At 39.8% G+C, this 24,403-nt stretch overlaps 1 protein-coding gene across 1 annotated transcript in view; it reads left to right on the forward strand.

Moving 5' to 3' along the window:
• Window positions 1–24,403, forward strand: part of PRORP (protein only RNase P catalytic subunit) — a 46,003-nt gene that overhangs the window by 3,429 nt on the left and 18,171 nt on the right. The window contains exons 3-4 of the mRNA XM_015819080.2: window positions 581–713; window positions 12,402–12,509. Coding sequence (XP_015674566.1) covers window positions 581–713; window positions 12,402–12,509 — 241 coding nt within the window. The remainder of the gene's footprint in view (window positions 1–580; window positions 714–12,401; window positions 12,510–24,403) is intronic.

Raw genomic sequence — 24,403 nt, forward strand, 5'->3', positions numbered from 1 at the left:
GGTTAATTGAAAAAAGCCAGATCATGGATTTTTGAGGGGCAGGTTTCAATAAATCCTAGTTAATATTAAATATAGTTCAATACTTAGGTTTTGTGTCTTCTTGTGACTATGCTGGAAAAAAAGGAACAAAGGAATGCACAAACCTTTGTTTCATTTGGTGTAGGTTGAAATGATGCAGTTGAAACTTTTTCACATAACTCTGAAAATTTACATAATATTTAATGAATATTTTAATATTTTTCTATCAAAATATTCAATCCAGCCTTGTAAATAAGCCACCAAAATATTACTAGATACTTGTTTTGCCAACCTGCTAATAGGATAGTTAACTTCATTTCCATGCTGTTTGCAGAAGAATAGTTTCAGAAACCAGCCTGCTATAACAAAACTAACAAAAAATGGCTGCTAATTCAATAGACTGATTTAGTTGAGTTTGCTTATGTAGATTTCTTCGACATCTCGTACTACCAGGCTAAAGGTAAACGTAATGAGGCTTAAGTTATATAAGAAGAAGAAACATATTTAAGATGCTAATATTTTATAATAAAACTATTATTATATGATTTCATTGTTACTGTAGCAGTCAGTGTCCATCTTGTGGTCACGCTTTGGAAGATATTAATCTGACTGAAGAAGAATTCACCAATGTCAAGGAAAAAATAAAAAGGGATGTGATTGAAGGCACTGATATATTTCGAAATACATCTCCCCAGGTGAGCCTCAATTAAACAAATGTTTGTATTTTGATCCAAGGTTATATTTTTCTGTAACACTGTAAAATTGTGCTGTGTGGCATAGGGCCTGGTTATCATAACATTTGCCTGGCCAATTCGGTCCTGCAGGGTTGGTGCGCTCTGGGTTCCTTCAGTGTCATCTATTGGGACCCTGGAAGTGTCCCTTCTCTGTAGCAACACCTGCCTTCTGAATGGGGTTCCTCCTGAAATTTAACTGTGCTATTGTTTAGAACAGGGCTTTTCAATCTTTTCACCCATTGTACCACTTTTAGGATATGGCAACATCCGAGTCCCACCAGTCGCCTAGCAAGGTGTCAAAAACTTGATGACCAAAAAAAAAAAAAAAGGAAAAAAGTGATAAAGTACAGGTAGTCCTCGACTTACAACAGTTCACTTAGTGATGTTCGAAGTTACAATATCACTGAAAAAAGTGCCCCCCAAGGCACAGCCGAGCAAGACACCTGCCTGCCCACCCAGCGGCGCTCTTTCTCCTGTCTGAGGTTTCCATTGTTGTGAGCATTTCTGTTGAGGATTGGCAGCGGGGGTGGGGTGGGGGTGTTTGGTTTTTATTCCCCCCCCCGTCTGCTGGGTGGTTGCAGCAGGTTTTGTTCACTTCACATGACCCTGGGACACTGACCGTCATAAATATGAATCAGTTGCCAAGCATCTGAATGTAAATCACAAGACCCTGGAGATGCTGCAACATTCCAGCTGATCGGCACTTCTTCTGGGCTCAGCAGAAGTACCAGGATCAGCACCGAGCTCCAGCTGGAGCCTGGCACTGATCCTGGCGCTGTCACTGAGCCCTGACAACCCTGCAGCTCCACCATCTCTCACTCAGGCTTGTGCGATGCTGCCACCGGTTCAGCTCATTCCTCTCCCCCGCTACCACTTTTCTAGGATGTTTGCATACCACCTGCCAGGTGCCAATGTACCACAGGTGGTACCCGTACCACTGGTTGAAAAGCCCTGGTTTAGAAGAGCTGTGAGGACTTGGCTAATCACCCAGGCTTTAAAGTAAGGAAGAATGAGAACCAGTGCATCATCGCATATACCAGCTTTTACCTTTATCTGTTATGCTGCTGTATTGATTTTAATGTCTTTGATTGTTGTGAGCTGCCTAGAGTTGTTGAGAATCGAGCGGTACATAAGTTAAATAAATAAATTATTTTTGTTGCTGCTGCTGCTGCTATTAGTGACATGGTATTTTCAAAATCTTTCTTAAAATTTAAGTCATGTAATTGACTTGCTTACAGATATGTCAAGCCCCATGCAAAGTGGCTTTATATGTATCTGCTTATAGAGACATCCAAAAATGATTTGTGAAACAGTGGCACAAGTCTAGAGAAGGACAAGGTTGATTTAACTATTCAGAAAGAGATACGTGCCAAAAACATTTCGAAAGGATATATGCAGCCTATTATATTGCACGTATGGTAGGAGAGAAGAATGGCCACTAGATGGTGCTATTGTATCTTGGCTCTGAGGTTTGTTTTGGCTTTGTTGAATCTCGGATGTTAATAATAAGACCAGTGTCTGGAAGCTATCTTCCCATATTTTGCCCCCAAATAAATGTTTTGATTTTATTTAACTATTAGGTAAGAGCATGTTACAAAGGAATTAATAAGGTATGTAGTTTGCAGATGTTCGAAGTATAAGGGTATACTTATACAGGTAGTCATCAACTTAAAACCACAATAGGCACCAGAAAATTTGCCACCAAGCAGTGCGGCTGTTAAGTGCAGCATCACATGACTGCACCAGGTTTTACAACTTTTTTTTCATGTGGTTATTAAGCAAATCACTGGTTGTTAAGTGAGACATGTAACTGGGACTTGGCAATGTTCACTGCTGGCTTCCCCATTGACTTTGCTGATTGAAAAAAGCTAGCTGGGAAGGTCACAGATGGCAATCACATGACTGCAGGATACTGCGACTGTCATAAATGTGCGATGGTTGCCAGATGCCCAAATCATGGTCACACATTACCACAGGACCAGTGGTCACTTTTTTCAGTGCTGTCGTAACATGAAATGGTCACTAAATGAGTATTCTAAGTCAAGAACTACCTGTGCTGAATTTTAAAAGGATTGCTCTATTTATATATTTAATATTAAGGCTGTGAGAAGCATCCAAAAAATCAATATTAAAGGAACTAGGCTCTTTGCAGAGTTTGCATGGCTGTGTCAGAAGCTGCCCCCCCCCCCCCCCCGGTCCCGCTGCTGGGTGTCCCAATAGAAGGGTTGCCTATATCTACACTGTAAAATCTGTTTGGGTAAGACAAAGAAAGGAATTTCTAGATGAAAGACTTTACAGATTGCTCACTAAATGTGAAAATCATAGTTCTTCAATACACATCAAAACTTTTTTTACAGGAGATGTAATTAACATGAATTTTACTGGTGTAAGATGTGGTGTCTTGTATAGGTCTTTCCTTTTCATTGATAGTGATTGCTAAATTTCCATGTTTAAAAGTGCTTTTCATGTTTTGAGGCAGTAGGCAGCTACCTGTCAACTTTCAGATTCTGGCCATTGCTGGAACTCATCTGCTTGGTCATGTGAGTGGTTGGTTTGACTCAGCAAAATTGTTTTTCAGCCAGTCATGATAGCAAACCCTAATGGTTTCCTAAGTCGGTTAACCAGCAACATTCAGGAATTGCTCAGGGTTGGAAATGTTTGGGTATTTTACACATAGCTGGGGGTTTTTCTGAAAGGAATTTATTGTGGGAACAGTTGTTTGATAATATTTTTTTTTATTTGGGTATGTGTTGTGTTTTTAGGGAGATTCCATTTATGGCTAATAGCTTTTTCAACCAGTTAAGGAAAGGAAATCAGACACACATTACATTGTTAAGACGTCTTGTCAGTTAATGCTTTCCTTGTATAAAAACATTTTAGTATTTAGTTTATTTTTTACTGAATCTTCTAAAATTTTACATAGTTACAGACACTCAGATTGGGCAATTCTGTGGTGATAACTTTAAAAGTCACAATAGGTTGTCTTCATGATGCTGTCATTTTTTTTTATTAAATAGCAAACCATATTTCTTTGTTACTTTCAAATACTAAAAGCTAGAATACAGAACCTTTTTATTGTTTGATATTACTGATTATTATGCTTCCTAAAATTATAAAGAGTGTCAAACCATTGCAAAAATTTGTATGAGCCATTCATTGATAGACCTTTAAATCTCAGTTTTACTGGTTACATTAACACATAACCTCTTAAGAATGGAGGTTTCTGCTGATCATTGAAGATACCTTGTTTCAAAATAACCGATATAAAAATGTTAGCATCATTATTATACTCAAAGACATTTTATCATTTTATGATTGCATATAACAAGATAACAGCAGAGAGAAACCCTTTTGAACAGAGTGGAAAATTTTTAGGGACAAGAGTTAACAATATGCTTGTATTTACCAAGGACTGCAATAGGCAGGGCAATGTACTAAAAGTTGCATATACATGGAACTAGGATTTTGTTATTCTCCTAGATCAGGGGTCTTCAAACTTGGCCCTTTTATGACTTGTGGACTTCAACTCCCAGAATTCCTCAGCCAGGCATGCTGGCTGAGGAATTCTGGGAGTTGAAGTCCACAAGTCATAAAAAGGCCAAGTTTGAAGACCCCTGTCCTAGATTTGTGGGGTAGTTCTTGGTTTTTAAACTCTGTCAAGCCTATTGTAGATTTTTTTTGTTCAGATTTCTGTCTTTCCTGCCTCAAAATTGTCATCAGTTTCTAGCAATGCTGGCTGTGGAATTCTGGGAGTTGAAGTCCACATGCCTTAAAATTGTCAAGGTTGAGAAACACTGTTATAGAGGTACTAAAGGATTATGCTACCAGCGTTAAAAGGACCTCCTATTTTTTAGCTAAAGAAAAATGATAAATCTTATCATGGTAGAAATAATTTTTGACCATTTGTAGGTTTTGCTTACTTCAGAATTGTGTAGATGTCGCTATGGAAGTGAGTCTCTACTTTTTGCTACCTATTAGAATAATCTGCATTTGTGATCAGCTGGATATACATGTGCCATTTCTTAGAAAGCCACAGTGACCCATTTAAAAAACATCTGTCATTCCCCATCTGAATCAGACATTCGTTATGGTGATGCTGGAAATTAGAGTGCAATTTAGTATAAATGAATTACTGGTGATAATCTCATGTTGAAGATTATGATGTAAATGTTATTAAGGCAAGTTTAATATAGAAATTAAATTTATGGCTAATAGATTTATGAGGTGGAAATATCACAAAGAAAAAAAAGCAAAAGTTCTGTTCTGAGAGAACACTATTCATACAGATAGTCCTCGACTTACGACCACAGTTGGGATGGGATAAGGTTCAATGCACTCCCAGTATATTAGTTGAGTCAACACACCATGTTACAAGTAGTCCTTGACTTATGACGAGTTGCTTAGTTACAACTAAGTTACAACCTCCCCCCCCCCCCAAAAAAAAACCCTATTTACAACCTGATTTTGAACATCTGGATGATAGATGGAAGCAGTGATCCTGAATTTGCCTCCCTGTGATATCATGGCTGGGTCTGCTGCTTTATACAGAGTTTCTGGTAATTTTTATTGCAAGACAAGTTTCCTACGATAATAAATCTGCTTGTTACCTATTTCAGTCTAGCAGAGAGTTAGCACAATTTGAATTCTGTTTTGTTTAGTCATACTGGCTCTTGACTTATTTAGCCAAAGTGTAGAGAGAAGCACAGAGTGAATCATTGATTTTTACTCATAAATAAATCCTGGCAACTTCAAAGTTTGAAAAGTGATTAATTTCTAGTTTTTAATTGTTACTAAGAATTACGCTAGTGTTCAGAAGGAGAAAGAAGATACTTCCACCCAAGGGGGACCTGATCAGTGCCTAAACTGGCAGCTGAACCTGCCTAAAGAGTTCAGCAATCAGTATATCACTACAGTACTGAAAAACTCCTGCTGTTTACAGGTACTGTAATTTAGATGTTTGAACTGTGTGTAGAACAAATGCATAAACATTCAATACTGACTAAAGAATAGCTTGTATGTATGTATTTATTTACGTATATATGTATGTATGATGTATGTCATGGATGCCTAGTATACAAAAGTCATTGCAAAGAGGAGCGTAAATGTGAACAATTAGATTATGATGCAATTATAATACATTGCATTAAAAAGTTCCTATACAAGATAATGTCCTGATAGTGGAACAAATATTATGTGTTAACTGCATTTGAACTCCTTTGTAATGCTCTGATTATGTGTTTATGTTTGGTTGTATTGGATACAACATCACACAATTTGCATATTGTCTGAACACCTTGACTTGCAGCTTCCATTTCCATCTGGGAAAAAACCAAGTTAGGCAGTTTGTGGAACTACTGAGAATGAATGGGGCAATTATTACATCCTCTAATACTCTATTATTATTTAAAAAGGGTGCGTGCTTTCCACCATTAGTTAGATTGAGGGGACTTTCCCAGAGAGATATCAGTATTTAACAAATGCAACCCTCTGTAAATAAACCTAAGAGCTGATACTTTGAAGAGGCCAATCAAGAGTCCCTGTGAGATAGGTCATTCAAAAATGCTTACAAATCCTTCTTGTAGATTCAGAAAACGTGGTAATATAAGAATCCTCATCTCAATCTTCAACCTTTGCCTTCAATAGTCTTTTACTCATTAGAATAGTTAAGTAACTTTAGTCCTGCTTAAGATTTCCATTTATTGCTCATGAGGACACACCTATAGTTTCATTGTTCTGATTCATCCTGAATGCAGCCCTTAGAATTCTTCAGTACTTTCCAGCATTGTTTGAAATCCTATACCTGACAGTGGGTGTAGGCATTACTTGGCTCTGTCTATGCTACTTATAGCTCCTTACCTCAATTCTCTAAACTTTGATTTCATACATAAATTAATTGGAGTTTACTTGGTTTTTTTCCAGATAATTTTTATGATTCTTATCTAGTTCTTATGTTCTAGTCTGTTTATATTCTACTCTGGCACATGGCCATATGCACGTGATACATCTCCTCCCTTACAGTTTCTTAATGTAAACTATAGTAATATTTTCTTGTTGCTGTTCAATGGATGAATATCTGAGCTAATTAATCTCCATTTAATTAAATTAAACAATTGCTCACCCATAGGTGTCATGTATAAACTGTCCTTTGGCATAAAGATAGCTTGTACCATCTGCTTCTAGTACATATAGAGACTTTCATTACACATTTTCCTCTGACCTCTACTGAGTCTTATTGATAAATAGTTTGAAGTTTGGGCCCTGAAGTCTCATTGCTGACCTCCCCATATATTTATTGTCATCTTGCTACTGTTGATATAGGTCCAGAATTGTATTGTGTATCGGATACCATTGATTTTACTGCTCTGTTCACTCATCTCAATGACTATTTTTCTCATCACACTAAGGAAATTGCTTTTACTAATAATTAATTATCACTTTGCAGGGATTTATTTGTTACAGAAGTGTGGTGACAATTCAGCAAATCATTAATTTGCTTCTTATTTCCCTTCTTTCTCTCACCTCATCATTTGATTGTTAAAACCAAACACCATTTTAATGGAAAGTAATTACAATCTAAGTAATTTGAGTTTTTCTTAGGAAAAAAAAACCTGCTTCTGAAAGATAGGTCAAATCTCTGTCCCTCCACCTTCTTTTTCACTTGCATGAAATAAAGTAGAAATGAACTTTTGATGTATTATGTTAATTCACCAACTCTTAAATATGTTAGCAATTCAAAAAGATACTAAAAATAAATTTATGGATCCTGGTCACGATGTCTGTAAGTGAACCTGTAGGACTGAAGGCAGCTTGATTTTGAATAGCAGTTATTTGGAAAGAACAGCAGAAAAAGTCCATTATAAGCTACCAGGGATATTTAGTTGGTTACTATGGAAAATATATTAAATTGGATTGTAAATAAAGGGATCGTGATGAGCTCCAATAGGTTCCTTTCAATAGAATGAATTTACTTCAGAAATGCCAAATGTAGATCAGTGTAAACAAGTAGTGCATATTGGTACAAAAAATCTGAGTTGCCCATTAATGGGATCTAAGCTGGCAGAGACTGATCAGGAAAGTGGTCTGGAAGTCACGCTAGATAGCCTAATGAAAATGTCAATTCATTGTGCAGCTGCTGTAAAAAAGAAAAATGTGATGTTTGGAATCATTATAAAGTGAATAGAAAAAAGGAACTGCCAATATAATAATGTCTTTATACAAATCTACGCTGAGACCATGTTTAAAGCATTGTGTTTAGTTCTCGTCATACCTTAATAAAATATTATATAATTTTAAAAAGTGCAGAAAGGTGATTGTGAGGAAAACTACATTATTTTAGGCTTTTTAGTTTAGAATAAGGATTTTATAGATAAAAGATAATTGTGATAGACTGTCAACGTAACACTAAAACACCCTATAGTAAAACCTAACACCAAATTCAGCCACAGATTTCAAGAAAACCTGGCCATAATCCAGCTTTCATCCTTGGGATAACAGAAATTTTTAACCTTAAAAATTACAAACAAATGTATCTCTTTGGATATATTTCCAAAGAGTTCCAAAGTTGATAAGGTGTTCTTCTTCACCAGTACTGATCTTAGTTCATTGAAAAAAAGAAAACGCCATAAACCCAGGGTTTCCGGCTGTGAATTGTGACTCTTGGGGAGTGTTGTGCAGATTTGCAGGAGGTTCTGCATGGATTTGCTAGACAACCTGCCTATTGATTTTTCCAAGCAAAGTAGGGAATGAGTTATTACAAAGTTCTGGCTTTGTGAAGCTTGATAGGTTGCATATGCAAAGATAGATCCCATGTCAGAATTCGCCTCCATTCTATCCGAACTGGTTAGGGAATCATACAGATTCATTTTTCACTTTAGGAGGTCAGAGATCTGCAAACTAATTAGTGCTCCAGAGGTGAATAAAAAAAATTATCATTCAGTCAGAGCTCTTCCCCTTTTAGATACGTCTGCTGCTGGAGTAACAACCCCCTCCCCCCAATTGTCTCCACTCTACAGAGGAATAGGACAACTGCTAGGATTCCCCTTGATGTAAATGCTGAATCCATTTTTCCAAGCTACTTGCAAAAGAACTAAACCAGTGGTTCTCAACCTTTTTAATGCCACGACCCCAACCGGTCGTAAGTCGAGGACTTTCCCTGCCCGGGAGCACCGCACGTGCGTGGTTCCCCCTGCGCCGGCCGAGGCATAGCTTGCGCCGGCCGAGGCATAGCTGGCAAGCGGCAGAGACGGAGCAGGCCGACCACCAGCTGGCCCAGCCCAAGGGAGGTAAGGCACCCGCCGGAAAAGGGGGAAAAATGGCGGACAAAAAAAATGGCGGACAGCCTTGCTTGGCGACCCCCGTGAAATGGTCGATCGACCCCAAATGGGGTCCTGACCCACAGGTTGAGAACCACTGAACTAAACTATTGGTATATGCCTTGGGCTATGAACCTGGAAAGAAATATGCAACTTGGTTTTATGTGTTTATTCCAGATAAACCACAGTCATTAAATCATATGCACTTTTTGAAAGGGATATGGAAGGCAAGATTAAGATCAATCTACTATTATACACGGAGCAGAATTTTATTATTATAAGATTTATGTAAGGATATTTTGCTCTATTAGAATGTGAATAAAATATTAGTTATCCTGTTCTTTGTAAGAAAAGTACTTGACAAGCCACAGCAACTGATCAGGAGGTCTCTATCTGTTTGGAACAAATTGGTAGAAACAGTAATCAGGAAAAATCACTGAGCTTGCAGAGGAAAAATGGTTTTTGAAATGAAGTCATTTGTTGGCAAGGTTTCTCATCAAAGGTTCTTATGGTCATAAGGTTAAAAAAACAATGCTTTTTGGATTGTTAACAGGTTAAAAAAGTCGACATGATTTAAATTCTTTCTCCATATCTCAAAAACCTCAGAATAGAAAGATCTATCATTTTTTTATTTTAATTGCAATAATAAAAACTAACACAAACTCAGAAAAAGTAAAAAGAGAGAAAACGTAAGGAAAGAAAAATGAAATGAAAGAAAGAGTAAATAAAAAGAAAAGAAAGATATAAAGAAATTACTGCCACTCTTCATCACCAGCGCAAACTATTTTGGTAGCTCTTCACCTCCTATAAGGTTACAAATAGATACAGTATCTCTGCTTCCCATATGGCAGGGGTAGGCAACCTTGGGTCTTTTGTGACTCGTGGACTTCAATTCTCAGAATTCCTGAGCCAGCCATGCTGGGAGTTGAAGTTCACGAGTCACAAAAGAACCAAGGTTGCCTACCCCTGCCATATGCCATCCCTTATCTATAAGCAAATCCACGAAACATCAGCTTTTCAATCATGGTGTCAGCAAAAGTCCTGCAAATGGTTGCCAGTATTTGATAAAAACATGTCTTATTTTAACCTTGATCAAATAAACCAATTTTTTGAATTCCTTCCTTTTACTTCTGAAAATCTTAATATTTAATTCATTCAAATATTGTCATGGGATTCTCTTCAATTCTTCTTTGTCCCATCGCAACGGCTTCTTCGAGGTTTTAACAATCCTTTTTTTGTAAATTCAGTAAAAAGATATTTTTTTAAAAAAGTATTTTATTCATTTTCTATCATCACAATTCATTAGTGCTTAATGAACAACGTGTTGTCTGGGTTGATTTTTGCTTAGTCATAAAAGCTGAAAATTTCTGAAATGAAGCTAGATCAAGATTTCTCATAAAAACCTAAAGCGGAGATGTGAATAGGAAAAATCAATTATGTAAGATACTAAATAAATGCAAAAGGGAAAATGTTAAAACACTGTTCTGAAAGCACTGGAATGCTTGCTACTTTAGGAGCTTTTTCCAGGTTATTTCTGCATATGTGTGTTTATGCACAGCTGCTGTAGAGATGACCCCAATGGAAATGTGTGTGTCAATTCTACAATGAGCATGGCTGCAGCCATTTTTTCTTGTCATTCTAGGTTGCCACATAGAACGGAGGGAGGGGGGTTGCCCAGGTGCTTCGTTAGTCAAAATAATCTTCTGTCCCGTGGGAACCAAGGTCGTCTGCTGCTCCCGACACCAGGGACTGCGTGTTGCATAAAACAGCCGCCAAATAAGTATATTGGGGAACGAAGTTGCTTGCGTGGTTTTGTGGGTGGGACATTTAACTTTGTAGTTTGGCAATTGTTACTTGTGTATTCAGACTTGGTTTCACTTTTGACCGTGTTGATAACTTTCTAACTAATAAACATGTTCTTTGAGGAATTTTCAAGCCCTGGAGTTCTGCTTTATTCGTCTCTGTCTGTCAGAACCCTGACAGTGTGCACATGCACTGAGCCTTCCAGAGAAGTTGCCTTAGTGGTTTTAGGAGTGGTTCTTCATAAAATATCTTGCAAATGTCTTGCAGAGTTCCACTGTTTAATGCAGAATCTATCACAGGTAAACCTGGACTTATGACTACAATTGAGCCCAAAATTTCTGTGGCTAAGCAAGACAGTTCTTATGTGGGCTTTGCTTAATTTTATGAACTTTCTTGCCATAGTTGTTAAGTGAATCACTGCAGTCATTAGTTAGTAATGTGGTTGTTAAGTGAATCTGGCTTTCCCATTGACTTGGCCTGTCAGAAGGTTGCAAAAGGTGATCACATGTCCCTATAAATATGAACCTGTTTCCAAGCATCTAAATTTTGATCCCATGACCATGAGAATGCTGCAATGGTCATGTGAAAAGCGCTCATAAGTCACTTTTTTCAGTGCCTTTGTAACTTCGAATGATCTCTAAATGAACTGTTGTAAGTTGAGGACTACCTGTACTTTAAAATGTTTGGACTTCCAGGATTTCCCCCAGCCAGCAAATCCAATCATACTGGCTGGGAATTCTCAAGTCCACACATCCTAAAGTTCCCAAGGTTGAAAGACAGGATATTAGGCTTGCAGTATGCTAGGCCCAAATTTTTTCTTTCATAATCATGGCCTATAATTCTTCCTGCCTGTAAGCTGTGTGAAATTTCTTTCACCTTTTCTCCTGTGCATTTGTTTGGACAATTGGTTTTTCATTCTATACTGCAGTAATTCTTAAACTGTTGGACCCAATTACCCCTTTTCCCAGTCTTAAATAATGTCATTACCCCCCATAAAAAGCCCAGACTCAGTTGTTTTACACAAACCTCTGGGCAGTAGCAGAACCAAATTGAACCTTTGACTAATAAACAAATACAAATTATCTCCAGGAGATGCCTAAATTAAGTACCGTGGCTATAGAAGAAGGGGCTACTGTATATCTTGGCTGCACAGGCTGCCCATTTGAATATAACTGTAAAATCTGATTCCATAAATTTAATTAGATGTGAATCAATTGATGGCATATTCTAATTAGTTTTTATACCATTATCAACATTTTTCTTTATTTTTTTAAAAAATCAACATTACATGTTACATTAGTGATACTGTAACTATCCTAAATATTTGTGATGAATATTTATTGCTTTTGTAAGGTACATTTTATACAACTTGTATATTTATGTGTCAATCAAATTCTAATTTAGGAATATTTATTTATCAGATTTATGTGCTGCCCATCTTGTCTAGAGGCTATTCTACATAATTCTAATACAGGAGATTATTATAAGATATATTACATGTTATTTGTCTTTATCTTTTAAAATATGGTTTTAGGAATTAGAACGTTTTCAGAGATTTGTGAATGAACATCCCCCTTTTGATGTTGTGATCGATGGCCTCAATGTTGCCAAGACAACCCTTCTGAATCCTTCATCTAAAACTGTAAGTACTGTTTTAAGAAATTGCATGTGCTTTTGTTTTAAATGTCTACATCTACACTTCATTGCTTAAAATAGAAATTAAGTAAAGCCCTTAAAGGGGTTTCTCCATTAGTTGGATTTTCTTTTTCAAACCAGGGAATGGTTTTTGTCCTCATAACCTGCTTGGGAACTTTTAATAATGGCTGGTGATATTTATGCTCAGTTTTGAATATTTTTTTTGAGTTAGAAGGAAGTTTGAGGTGTTTAAATCCTTCATTGTCTCTCCAAAGTGAGGTTCACCTTAATCTTTTGGGAGGGATTCAGAATTTTTAAATATTTTGAAAAATATTTAAATCAGCCATTTCACCTCACATGATTAGATTATTGATTGGATTATGAGGTTGCCCACCTTCAAAAAGATTCTGGGCAGTTTACAATATTTAAAATAATACATAATTTTAACAACAACATGACCCTCCGGACAAAACACATAAATAACATGCAGAAAAAATTGCCAGGTATTCCACAAGCATGTTCACCCCAGGCTTCAGAAAAGCCATGTCTTGAAAGATTATTGGAAGATTTGAAGAGTGGGAGCTTTATGTGTCTCTGGGGGCTGCTGTTCCAAAGACAGTTGCTACAACAGAGACAACATGCTTCCTTATTCCTGCAAGAAGGCATCATTTGACTAAAGGTACCCAGAGCATATCCACTCAGCCTGATTGATCCAATTAGAGAAAAGCTGCTCCTCAAATAATCAGGTGCTAAGCTATGAAAAGCTGTTTATATGACTTGTGTCTTGCAAAGCAGTGATGACACATGGATGTAAAGTGACATGCACATTACTACCCCATGCATTTTGAATTGCATCTAGCTCCCAGATGTACAGCCCATTGCAGTAGTCCTACCATGAGGTAATTAGGCTATGATTAACTATCTGAAGGACTTAAGAAAAGAGTACAACTGTTGCACGTGGTGGATCTATCCAAAGTTGCCCTTCGAACAGTGGCTGAGTCCGGGAGGACCTCAAATTGCACACTGGTTTTGAATTGGGAATTGTTCAGCTTAGGGTTGATATGTACAATTGAGTATTATCAGCATTTGGCTAATACTAGACCCTGAACTGACAAATTATTTCATCCAGCAGTTCCATATATATGTTATACAGAAGGGGCAAGAATGTTGAGCTTGAGGCACATCACATGTGAGGGGTTGTGGCATGACTTCTCCTTATCATCAATGCTGACTAAAAATGACCATTGAAGGAGATGAATCATTGCAGCATGGTGCCCACTACTCCCAATACTTGCATCTCAGAAGGATATGGAAGTTATTGATTGCTGCTGAAAGATTGAGCACAAAAATGGACACATCACAACTAAAAGTCTCTCAGTGTACTGACCCTCTCCTGAAACCCAATTGAAACAGGTCTAGTTAATATACTTTCCCCAAGACTCTCTGCAACTGCTATCTGACTTTTTTCTCAATAAACTTCCCCATAAAGGGAAAGTTAGAGACGGGACAATAACTGCCCAGAATGGAAGGGTCCAATGATGGTCTCTCACGGCTGGAGAGAACACCCTTTCTCTCAGAGATGCTGAAACTATTGCAAGGATCTAACCACACGCTATCTTGACAATCCAGTAGAGACCTGGATCTCACACAGTTCAGAGGACCGTTTCCTTAGGATTCAGAGAATCAAGCTCATCCAGATAACATCAACAACACTAAGCAATTCATCTGGACCTACCCAGTTAGAATCCAACTGATTGAATATCAGCAGTTTTGTCCACCAGATAGCATGACCTTTTAAATGTTCCTGGGAGCTGTCCCTCCTCAGCAAGGAATGGGTCACCTTAAATAGGGCTGCTGGGCAGCTATTGGTGGAAACAATGTGGGCAAAATTTTGTTGCCTTATTGCAGGGGTGTCAAACTGCCGGCCCGCAGGCCAGATGCATCATAGCGAAACCGTGCCCACGCCATTGCTGACAATGGCAAAAAAAGTCGCAAGACTTTGCGAGATATCACGTGACGTTGCGAGTTTGACACCCCTGTCTTATTACTATGATCAGACCCAAATATGGACTCTTGTGTCCAGTCTGATTCACTCTTTATCTTCCTCCAGTGGCACACTAGGCATCTGTTCTTGCAATTCAGCTTGGTGATGCTAGAGTTTGAGAGACCTACTTGAGAGATAAAGAAATGAGTGCCTGACCTGGATTTATTTAAAAAAGAGTAAAATTTCTCTTTATCGTAAATGCAGCTTTTGTACTATGCCTTTTACATTTCCTAACTACTGTAGTTTAATAACAGTAGTTGGATAGGAGAGTGTTATCATTGGCTTGTTATGGAACCATGTCCTAACATCCATGGTTCTAGAGAGGAGATTTAATAACATTCCCTCCAATTTGCCTTTACCCCAGCTGGGTGATAACAGTTGAGACACTCTTATATGTGCTGTTACACTGTCCTGTATATCAGGGTGGGATATAAATGCAATAAGCAAATATTCTTTTTCTAATTAGGGCATTGTGCATCTCCATATGTGCTGTATATGCTGCTTTGATAAACAGTTTCAGAGTTAAAACCATTTTTTTTTAAATTTAGAAAAATATACCAAGCAGCTATTACCATATTTCTCAAGAGATCATTCAAGCCCTAATATGTAGGCCTTTAATGAGAAATGGATAGAAATGGTTCTGTTAACAAGGTGAGCAAATGTTAAACTGCAATGTGAAAGGAGTATTGGCTGAAAACTTTATAGCACCCTCACAGGGGAGACAAATGTGTTGGAGTTGAGACTTCTCACTCTTAGAGTGGTGCTTTCATGTTTTGTGTCAATCTGAATACTGTTGTTTCCCCTATGTTTCTTTTTTTTCTTTTTGGTTGGGTACTCTAAAAGTAAAAGCTACTGACGGTCTTCTGTTCATCTGTTATTTTTTTGGTTCTAACCATTTATTTGTAGCCTGTTGTTCAACATCTTCAAAGCAGTATGCAAGTAATACCTGCAGTCGTAATAAAATCAAGATAAATAATGTTTTTAGAAAGAAAAATCCAACAATTTCAGAGATCCCTCCCTTGGAACAGCTGGTAGTGATTCTTTATGGTGCAGAAGAAAAAATCTGGTTAAGTATTGGTGGAAACAATGTGGGCAAAATTTTGTTGCCTTATTGCAGGGGTGTCAAACTGCCGGCCCGCAGGCCAGATGCATCATAGCATCATAGCGAAACCGTGCCCACGACTTGGACTGTAAGGTTATGGCTCTTTCAGGATTGGGAGGTTCAAAAGTTAAAGGAAGTTTTGAATTGGTCTTTGCTTGCTGCTCTGATATATTTTTGTAGTGCTTGGTCCTGGCCTGCTTTGGTTGGCAAGATCAAATCTCCCTATAGTTCGAGTTCATGTCCATCTAGTTTCTTGACAGTGATTCTAGAATTGGTATGTTTGTGATTGTGATCCATTAATCTGTTTATTGTATGAATACACACACACACACACACACACACACACACACACACACACACAAATAGGATGGATGGATACCCAATTTAGTCTATAGCCCTGATATTCCTTGGAGATCTTCCATCCAGTTGCTAATGAGGCTGATCCTGTTTATTTCTGAGACTGGACAAGGTTTCAGCCAGATGTTGTCATCTGGTGAGACTTAAATTTGGTACCGTATTATTTAAAACCTTCACTGTGACTGAATTAAAATGCTATCCTCTCCATCCTTGAATTGGCAGAAAGCAAGAAATCTGTTTTTCCTGTTGCTGATTCCTCTCCTGCCTCTTGCATCTGTTTTGACTCACTGCTGATTGATGTTATCCTGATTTTCCAAACCCAGCATTGGATAAAGTGATTGGTTGATTCCTCTGGCTTTGCTCTCCTCCTTCTGCTCATGACCAGCAGCTGGAAAAACATCCAGCAATCATGATGCTGCAGCAGGAATGGGGCAGGTCCAGCTGTAGGACTGTCTGTGTTTAGGTTTCTTCCTCCTACAGATCCCATTGCATCACAAACTGAGCCAAAAAAATAAATTAAAAAAACCCCAACAAACAAAATGGATTGAAGATGCAAAAAGCATTTTTAATTTGTGATTCCTCCATTCTGTTGCATAAATGTGAGGGGAATGGGTTGTTTCATATTTTCAACCTTCTAAACCAATAGAGGCCATAAAGTAAACCAATTATAATACTGCTGATTAAGCAGTGTAACTCTATTGTGCAATTCTGAGAATCTTATCAGCATTGTGCTGGTACATCCATTTTTTTAGGGAAACATCAGCAGAATGATGACAAATGGGGCTGATCAGGGAGCAGAGGGGAGGAAGCATGAATCTGACATGGTCAGTACATTTTGTTCTACTCTTTGGATCAAACCCATTATGGCTTAACTGACTAAAAATAACAAATTTTACCAGTCTTGAAATTTCATTCATGCCACATTAACACTGGTGTAACTAAGAATGGCTTAAAGCTACCGTATCTCACTTCTAGGGTCAGGATATGATTGAAACTTCATATGTGAATAGAGAAAATTGTTTAGTCAGTGATACTACAATCAAAATTATCAGGACATAAGCGACAAAATGTTTTCCACTTCTTTAAAAGAATTTTGTTTTATTTTTACATAATGACAGTTATGTACTTTCTTAATTTTACTTAGATAAAATCTATCACTCTACTGCTCAACCTCTTTCTATATGTCATTCTCATAATTCTATACAGGGTAGGTTTAGAAAAATTGTTCCAGTAGACCTCACTTTATAAATGCCGTTTAGTAACCATTCAAAGTTAGTGGTGCTGAAAAAACAACTTTATGACCAGTCCTTGCATATATGACCATTATTGCACCCCCATGAGGAACATTTAAAGAATCTGGGCATGTTTAACCTAGAGAAAAGAAAACTAAGGGAACTATAATAGACTATTAGTCTATAATAGTCTAATAGTCTACTTCCGTGGTGGTGAACCTATGGCACGCACGCCACACTGGGCACGCAGAGCCCTTTCTGTCAGCACGCACGCCAGAGGGACACTCCCCTCCCCCTCTCCATGTGCGCCTGACTAGTGGGAACTGGAGAGGGCAGGAAAACTGAAGCCAGCAGCGCTCTCGCGGGAACAGCTGCAAGATCTGGGTGGGGAGAGGGGAATCTATAAAAGAAGGTTTTGGCAGGACTGCAGCAAGAGAGCAAGTGAGCAAGCAGACGGCCTTTGGAAGTGATGGTGGGCGTGAGTTTGGAGAAGACAAGTAGGATGCGGTGTCCATTTGCGCTTTGCAGAAGGCTAGCGGGGGAAGGAGGACACGTAAGTTTGGACTTTGGAGAAAGGAAGAGAGAGGAAGGAAGGAAGGAAGGAAGGAAGGAAGGAAGGAAGGCTGGGCCCGCCAGCGCCGCTGGGCAGATGCGCGGCCAGGCCTGCCCAGCTGACGCCGAAGCCAGCCAGCCCTTCTGCGGGAGCGTGGGGAATGAGTCCAGCTGGAATAAAAGTGATAGGCAGAAGCTGCAGAGCCTGGCAGGACGAGGGCACACTCGTGCACAGGGATGCATGTGAGGCTGCTGCCTCGCTTTCCATGCCGTGCTGGGGCTGGACTGGGCGCAAGAGCCTCCACGCTGCTTCTTCCTCTGCGGACATCGGGAGCGGCCACCCCGCATACCCTTCATCCTGGGGCTGCTGCCGCCGTCCTGCGCTTTGCAGCTCGTCATTGGCCAGCCAGGTGCGCCGAGCTCGGGCCTCGGGCAGATGGAGGCCAGAGGGGAGAGAGAGCCACGGCTGCCTGGCTCCTCTGCCTGAGGATGCGTGCAGGGAGAGGCGCCGCCCAGCTCAGTAAGCCGCAGTCCACCCGCAGAAGGGAGGAGGGCTGACCAGAGGGAATCTGACCAGCCCCAGCCTGGATGGGGGGAGAGCCTGAGGGAGCCCGAAGGGAGGCATCCCAGCCCGCCCGGCTGGCCAGTGATGGGCTGGAGAGTGTTGGATGGTGGCAGCTGCCCTGGGATGAGCGGTAGGTGGGGTGGGCACTTCCGATGTCCACGGGTGAAGCGGCGAGGAGGCTCCATGCCCAGCCCCGGCACGGCAAGCGAGGCAGCAGCCCCACATGCGTCCCCGAGCGCGAGTGCACCCCCACCCTGCCAGGCAAGCAGAGCCGCGGCATCTGTGGCAGAAGAGTGCAGGTGGGCAGTGGAAGGCACGAGCTCCGATCCCAGCACAGCCCCTCCCTACACTCATCCTTCCCTCCTCGGAAGAGCTGTGGGGCTCAGGAGCCTCCCCCCATGCCCCCACCCCCCAGGGAAGAAAACTATCGTGAGACACTCTTCTGTTTTAACTTTTTTTTCCTTGTCACGTTTTGGAGTTTTCATCCTGCTTTCGTGAAGCGGCAGCGTTTGGGAGGGAGTGTAGCTGCCCCCTTCCCCCCCCAGCCATCAGCTGAGCAAGATGCCCTCCTGCCCACTGTCCTACCCACCAGAGACCCCCTGGATCTCCCCCAACCCTGCCCAGCCCCTACAGGCATCTCTCCCCAGGAGCAACATCAAGCTGGCCACGCCTACCCTGGCCACGCCTACCCAGTCTGACATGACCAGAGTAGCCACGCCTATCCAGTGGGTCACACCCACTCAGCGGGCCACGCCCACCCGGCACCCGATGATACATAAGTGGGTTTTGGGTTGCAGTTTGGGCACTCGGTCTCTAAAAGGTTCACCACCAGTGGTCTACTATTATAGTAGTGCTCAAAATTTGTGAACCCCTTGGAATTTTTAGTATTTTTGCATGAATATGAATTAAAGTGTGAGCTGTTCTCCACACAAGTCCTAAAACTAAATAAAGAGTACCCAATTATACAAATTCATGTTTCAGATTCCTCTGCAGCATTTTTATAGGATTAAAGTCAGAACCTTTGACTTGGCCTTTTCAAAAAATAAACTTTCTTCTGCTTTAACATTCATTGGTCATGTGGGAGATGCTTTACTGCATGAACAATTTCTCTTGGGCTTCAGTTCACAGATGAATACCCTGACATTTTTCTATCAAATTTTCTGGTTCAATTCAGAATTCATCATTTCATCAATTAATGGCAAGTCATCCTTGCCCAGAGGCAGCAAAACAGGCCTAGACCATAATATTGCCACCATCCTGTTTCACAGATGGGATAAGGTTCTTATCCTGGAATGCAGTGTTTGCCTTTCAGCAAATTTAACAATTTTCATTCAAGCCAAAAAGTTCTGTTTTGGCCTCATCTGTCCTCAGAACATTCTTCCAGTAGCCTTCTAGTTCATCCATGTGGTCTTTTGCAAACTGTGAGCATGCAGCTATGTACACCATTATTGTTCAGTGTTCTCCTGATGGTGGTCTCATCCTGACATTGACCAATGCAAGATTGACCTTTAGATCCTTAAATATTCCCAGAATATTACATATTTTGCTCATGATGTGACCTTGGCTGGTTGACCCCTCCAGGGAGGGCAACACTGGTTGTTGAATTGCCTCCATTTGCACACAATCTTTCTGAAATCATCAAAAATATCCTTTGTTCAAGCCATGACACACAACCTGTGTTCTGAAGATTTGACTTGGATAATGAATGTCTGGTATTCTGCTTTTAAAGCAGGACCTCCTGCCTCAAATCTGATTGTTACCCCATTGATTGAAACACTTGGCTTCAATTTCTTCTTAAATGAACTGATAATCTTAGAGATTTATATACTTTTGCCATATGTAGTTTTGGATCACTCTCCTCAGTGGAGAATTGAACATTTTTAATGGTCTAATTGAGTTCTCTTTACCTAGTTTCAGGATCTGTATGGAGAACACATCATGTTTTAGGCCATGTTTATTCAGAAATACTGAAATTTCAAAACGGGTCACAAATGTTTTAGCACCACTGTGAATGGGCATATAGCTATATGCATAAATAAATACCGTAAATTCTAGAGGGCTGATTCCTGAAAACAGGGCAACATGGACTCTTAAGTCACTATCTGCAAGGAATAAAGCTAGTAAATCTAAGTTAGGTGGTTCCCTGATGAGATGAACTATTACATAAAGTGAGCAGGTGTCCTTTGGTCTTAAGGACATGAAAAGAATAATCAGGTGGTTTTTTTTAATTTGGAAAAGTGGGAGGAAACTGCATAGATTTTAAATTCTGGATCAGACAAATACATGGCACTCAGCTATATACTGCCTGTCTTCAAAAGACCAATTTAGCTGTGTCATGTCACTGACATAAGATATTCTCAAAGTTTCATATTTTTTTGAAGTATATTCCTGTTGTATGGAAATCGACATCTGGACAATGAAAATGGTTTCTCTGGCCTATTGATAGTTAAAAGTCTTTATTTTCAACACTGGAAAGCTAAGTGGATGGCTCCAATGAGGGTCCATTACATAGATTATCTATGGATGATGGTAGTGAAATTTCCAAAAATGAAAACATTATTGAAATGCTTACATAGAATTTTTGTATATGTACACATATCCATGAATTTTTGTTTGCATGCTTTGCTTTTTTTCTTAATAACTTCATCTATTTTTTCTTTCTTTTTGGTATGCAATTAATAACAGTGATTTAAACAATTTACAAAATATAAATATCTTGGGGGGCAGTTGAGATTTTTTTTACTGATCCTAATGAAAAGTCTGCCAGTGCAGCAGTAGCCTATTGAGAAGAGGAGATTAAAGAAAAGAAGGCATTTTTCCTCCCCCCTCGGTTAAACTGAAATGTCTTCCTTGTGGTTTCCCAGATTAATAGTCAGGAAAAATGGCAGCTCTCTGTTGGGGAGCAAAAGATACAGTGAACTGAAAAAATACATTTTGTCACTCCATTCTGCTGCTGGCACAGGTGGTTTTTGGCTTCTATTTGAGAGAATGTGTTTGAGGTACAAAGTACACTGGAGGTTTTTAAGAAGAGATTGGACAACCATTTGTCTGAAAATGGTGTAGGGCAGTGGTTCTCAACCTGTGGGTCGGGACCCCATTTGGGGTCGATCGACCATTTCACGGGGGTCACCAAGCAAGGCTGTCCGCCATTTTTTTGTCCGCCATTTTTTCCCCTTTTCCGGCAGGTGCCTTACCTCCCTTGGGCTGGGCCAGCTGGTGGTCGGCCTGCTCCGTCTCTGCCGCTTGCCAGCTACGCCTCGGCCAGCGCAGGGGGCGGAACCGCGCATGCACGGCACTCCCGGGCAGGGAAAGTCCTCGACTTACGACCGGTTTAGTCCTCGACTTACGACCGGTTGGGGTCGCGGCATTAAAAAGGTTGAGAACCACTGGTGTAGGGTTTCCTGCTTGAGCAGAGGATTGGACTAGAAGACTTCCAAGGTCTGTTCCAGCTCTGTTATTCTGTTCTGTTGTTCTATTAAATGGGCAGTGGAGAATAGAAATTTCTGTCCTGCAATCTCTTGCTCCCTTCCTAGTTGAGCTCTGATACCAGGAATGAGTCCAGCTGGAAGAAAAGTGACAGGCAGAAGCTGCAAAGCTTTGCGTCTATGTGATGAAAAAGCAGAATACACTAATATGAAAAGGGATGACTGACATAGGGTGCCAATTCTGGAGAATTCGCTCACTTAATCTCAGACGTTTTTTATAAAGAACACTTTCGTTTAAGGAAGCAGATACTGTTCTGCCCCTTTTTGCAATATTGGAAAGACTCTGCTAAATTCTTATCAAAGAGCAAACTCAATTGCTCAATGTTTAGTTGGCTGCTACAGCAACCAAACTGTGTTCTCACTTGTACGGAGCAAGTTTCTTCCTGGTTTGATCAGGGAATTTAAAAAAATGACTCATGCACTGCAAAAAAGTCTCTATTTCTTTTCCTTCTTAGATGAGGCATTTTCTTCTACGTCTTTAGCACATTAACCTTTACCTCAACACGTTGGAAATTTCCTTCCATTTTCTATCATTCCATAATCCAGCAGCTTTTCAGCAGTTAGGATCCACATCCCAACCTATGTGGGATAATCTCTGGGAGGGTTTTAGGAGAAAAAGTGGTTATTTAAGTTTAAATGAGGATATGGAGGAAGGAAAGAGTGGATTGTGATAAATAGGATAGGAATGGATGTCATTTGTGGGCTGGAAACACATTTGTATTTTTTTCCCCCATAATGGGCATAGCCAGTCATAAAATATCCAGTTAAAAGAAAAGTTTCTCCTCCAGGTTTTCAATCCCAGTGGGACCTTGTGGGGCCAAGGTATTCCTGCAAAGAAATATGTTAGGCAGCGCTGGTTATGGAGATTCTCATTTATCCAGGTCATGGTTGCCCCAAAAGTGAAAAAGCCCCTTGGGGGTAGACAGTGCTGTTGCTTTGCATCATGCCAGCTTTATATTTACATTTTTAATTAAAATAATATTTAAATATAAGTTTATGGGCAAAATTTCCTTTGGTTTTGTGTTGATTTAGCATGTTTGAATTGTCCTTTATTTAAGGAGAAAATAATCTGTAAATTTGGGAAGCCTTTAATTATTTCTGAAAATTAACAGAAAACCATGATGTTTATATAGAAAGGCCATAGTTATTTAATGTGTAAATATAAACTTTGTCTTCACTTCTTGGAAAAATTCCCGGCTTTGTACGGATTTGATCTTGAGTGCAAACTTTGTATGAAGCTTCTACCTTGTCCAGAGTACATAATGGTGTATTAGCATAAATAATTATTTAATATGGATTGCTTATTTGAGTGAGCTTTTTTTGGTGTAATATCAAGTATTTAAGACAGGAAGTCTCTTTCAAATTGGGAAAATTGAGTTTGTTTTCTTTCACATTAACAGTCCTATATGAGTGGAAGCATCATTAAAATATTTATGAATTGAAAATGCTCAGAAATTGTCTTTGTTTGTTATTGTCATTAGAGCAGTTGTGGAACCAAAGTTCCCATAGCAACCTGTTACCTTGTGTTTTAAAGAGAGCTTTGGAGATAAAACCAGGAAATGAGTTGAGAAATGTGGTTTCACAAAAGTGGTTATAACTCAACATACAAAAATGTTGATGATATCATTTTAGTCTATTATGCTACACATGCACTAGGGCTAGGCACATTAATTGAGTAGCCTTTACATGTTCAGTAGGTGGCAGCAGCTAGCCATACTCAATTGATTTTAGGAAAGCTGAGAAAATCCAGGACTGTGGATTAAAAAACTGAAAAAAGAGTATAGTAAATCACTTCTGCATTGATGCTAAGAAAACCATATAGAAGTGTCCATGTAGTCACCAAAAGGTCATTACGTGTAGTCCTCAGGTTACAATGACTGGAAGTAAACCTTTTGAATTCAGAGATATTTGGAAGTCTTTCCTCATTTTTCCATGCCTGTTTCCATCCTCTATGTTTTTACAGATTTGTAACACTGTTTCATTAACTTCTCTGGAACTCTTCTTCTTGAAATTTTTGTCTTTCTTGGCCATGGCTTCATTCTTTCAGCAATTTCTAGTTTGTTCTGACATCCAGTTTGTTTTCTTCTCTTTTTTGTGTTCAAGATGATTAGCCTTAATCAGATATAAAAAAGTATTCAATTACTACATTTATTTGTAAGGAGGAGCAGTTGTTTCCCCAATAATTTATCTTTAGAATACTGTGTTTCCCCAAAATTAAGACCCGGTCTTATATATTTTTTTCCTCCAAAAGAGGCACTAGGTCTTAATTTCGGAGAATGTCTTACTTTAGGACCACTGCAGCCAGGCCTCCCATGCCCTGACACCTGTTGCACTGCTGCTTGACTTCTTCTGCGGCCGCTTGCCACCACCTGCAGCTGGACGTCATATGGCGCATTGCACCGTTGCCGCTCCTCCCGGCAGGACGCCACATGGCACTTTGGGCCACTTCTGCTGCTCATGCACTTCAGGCCGCTTCCACTGCTTACGCAGCACTTCGGGCTGCTTCCGCTACTTGCACAGCGCTTTGGGCCGCTTCTGTTGCTCGTGCACTTCGGGCCGTTTCT

The sequence above is a fragment of the Protobothrops mucrosquamatus genome, unplaced genomic scaffold, assembly GCF_001527695.2.
Source record: "Protobothrops mucrosquamatus isolate PMUCROS unplaced genomic scaffold, P.Mucros_1.0 scaffold858, whole genome shotgun sequence".
NCBI lineage: Eukaryota > Metazoa > Chordata > Lepidosauria > Squamata > Viperidae > Protobothrops > Protobothrops mucrosquamatus.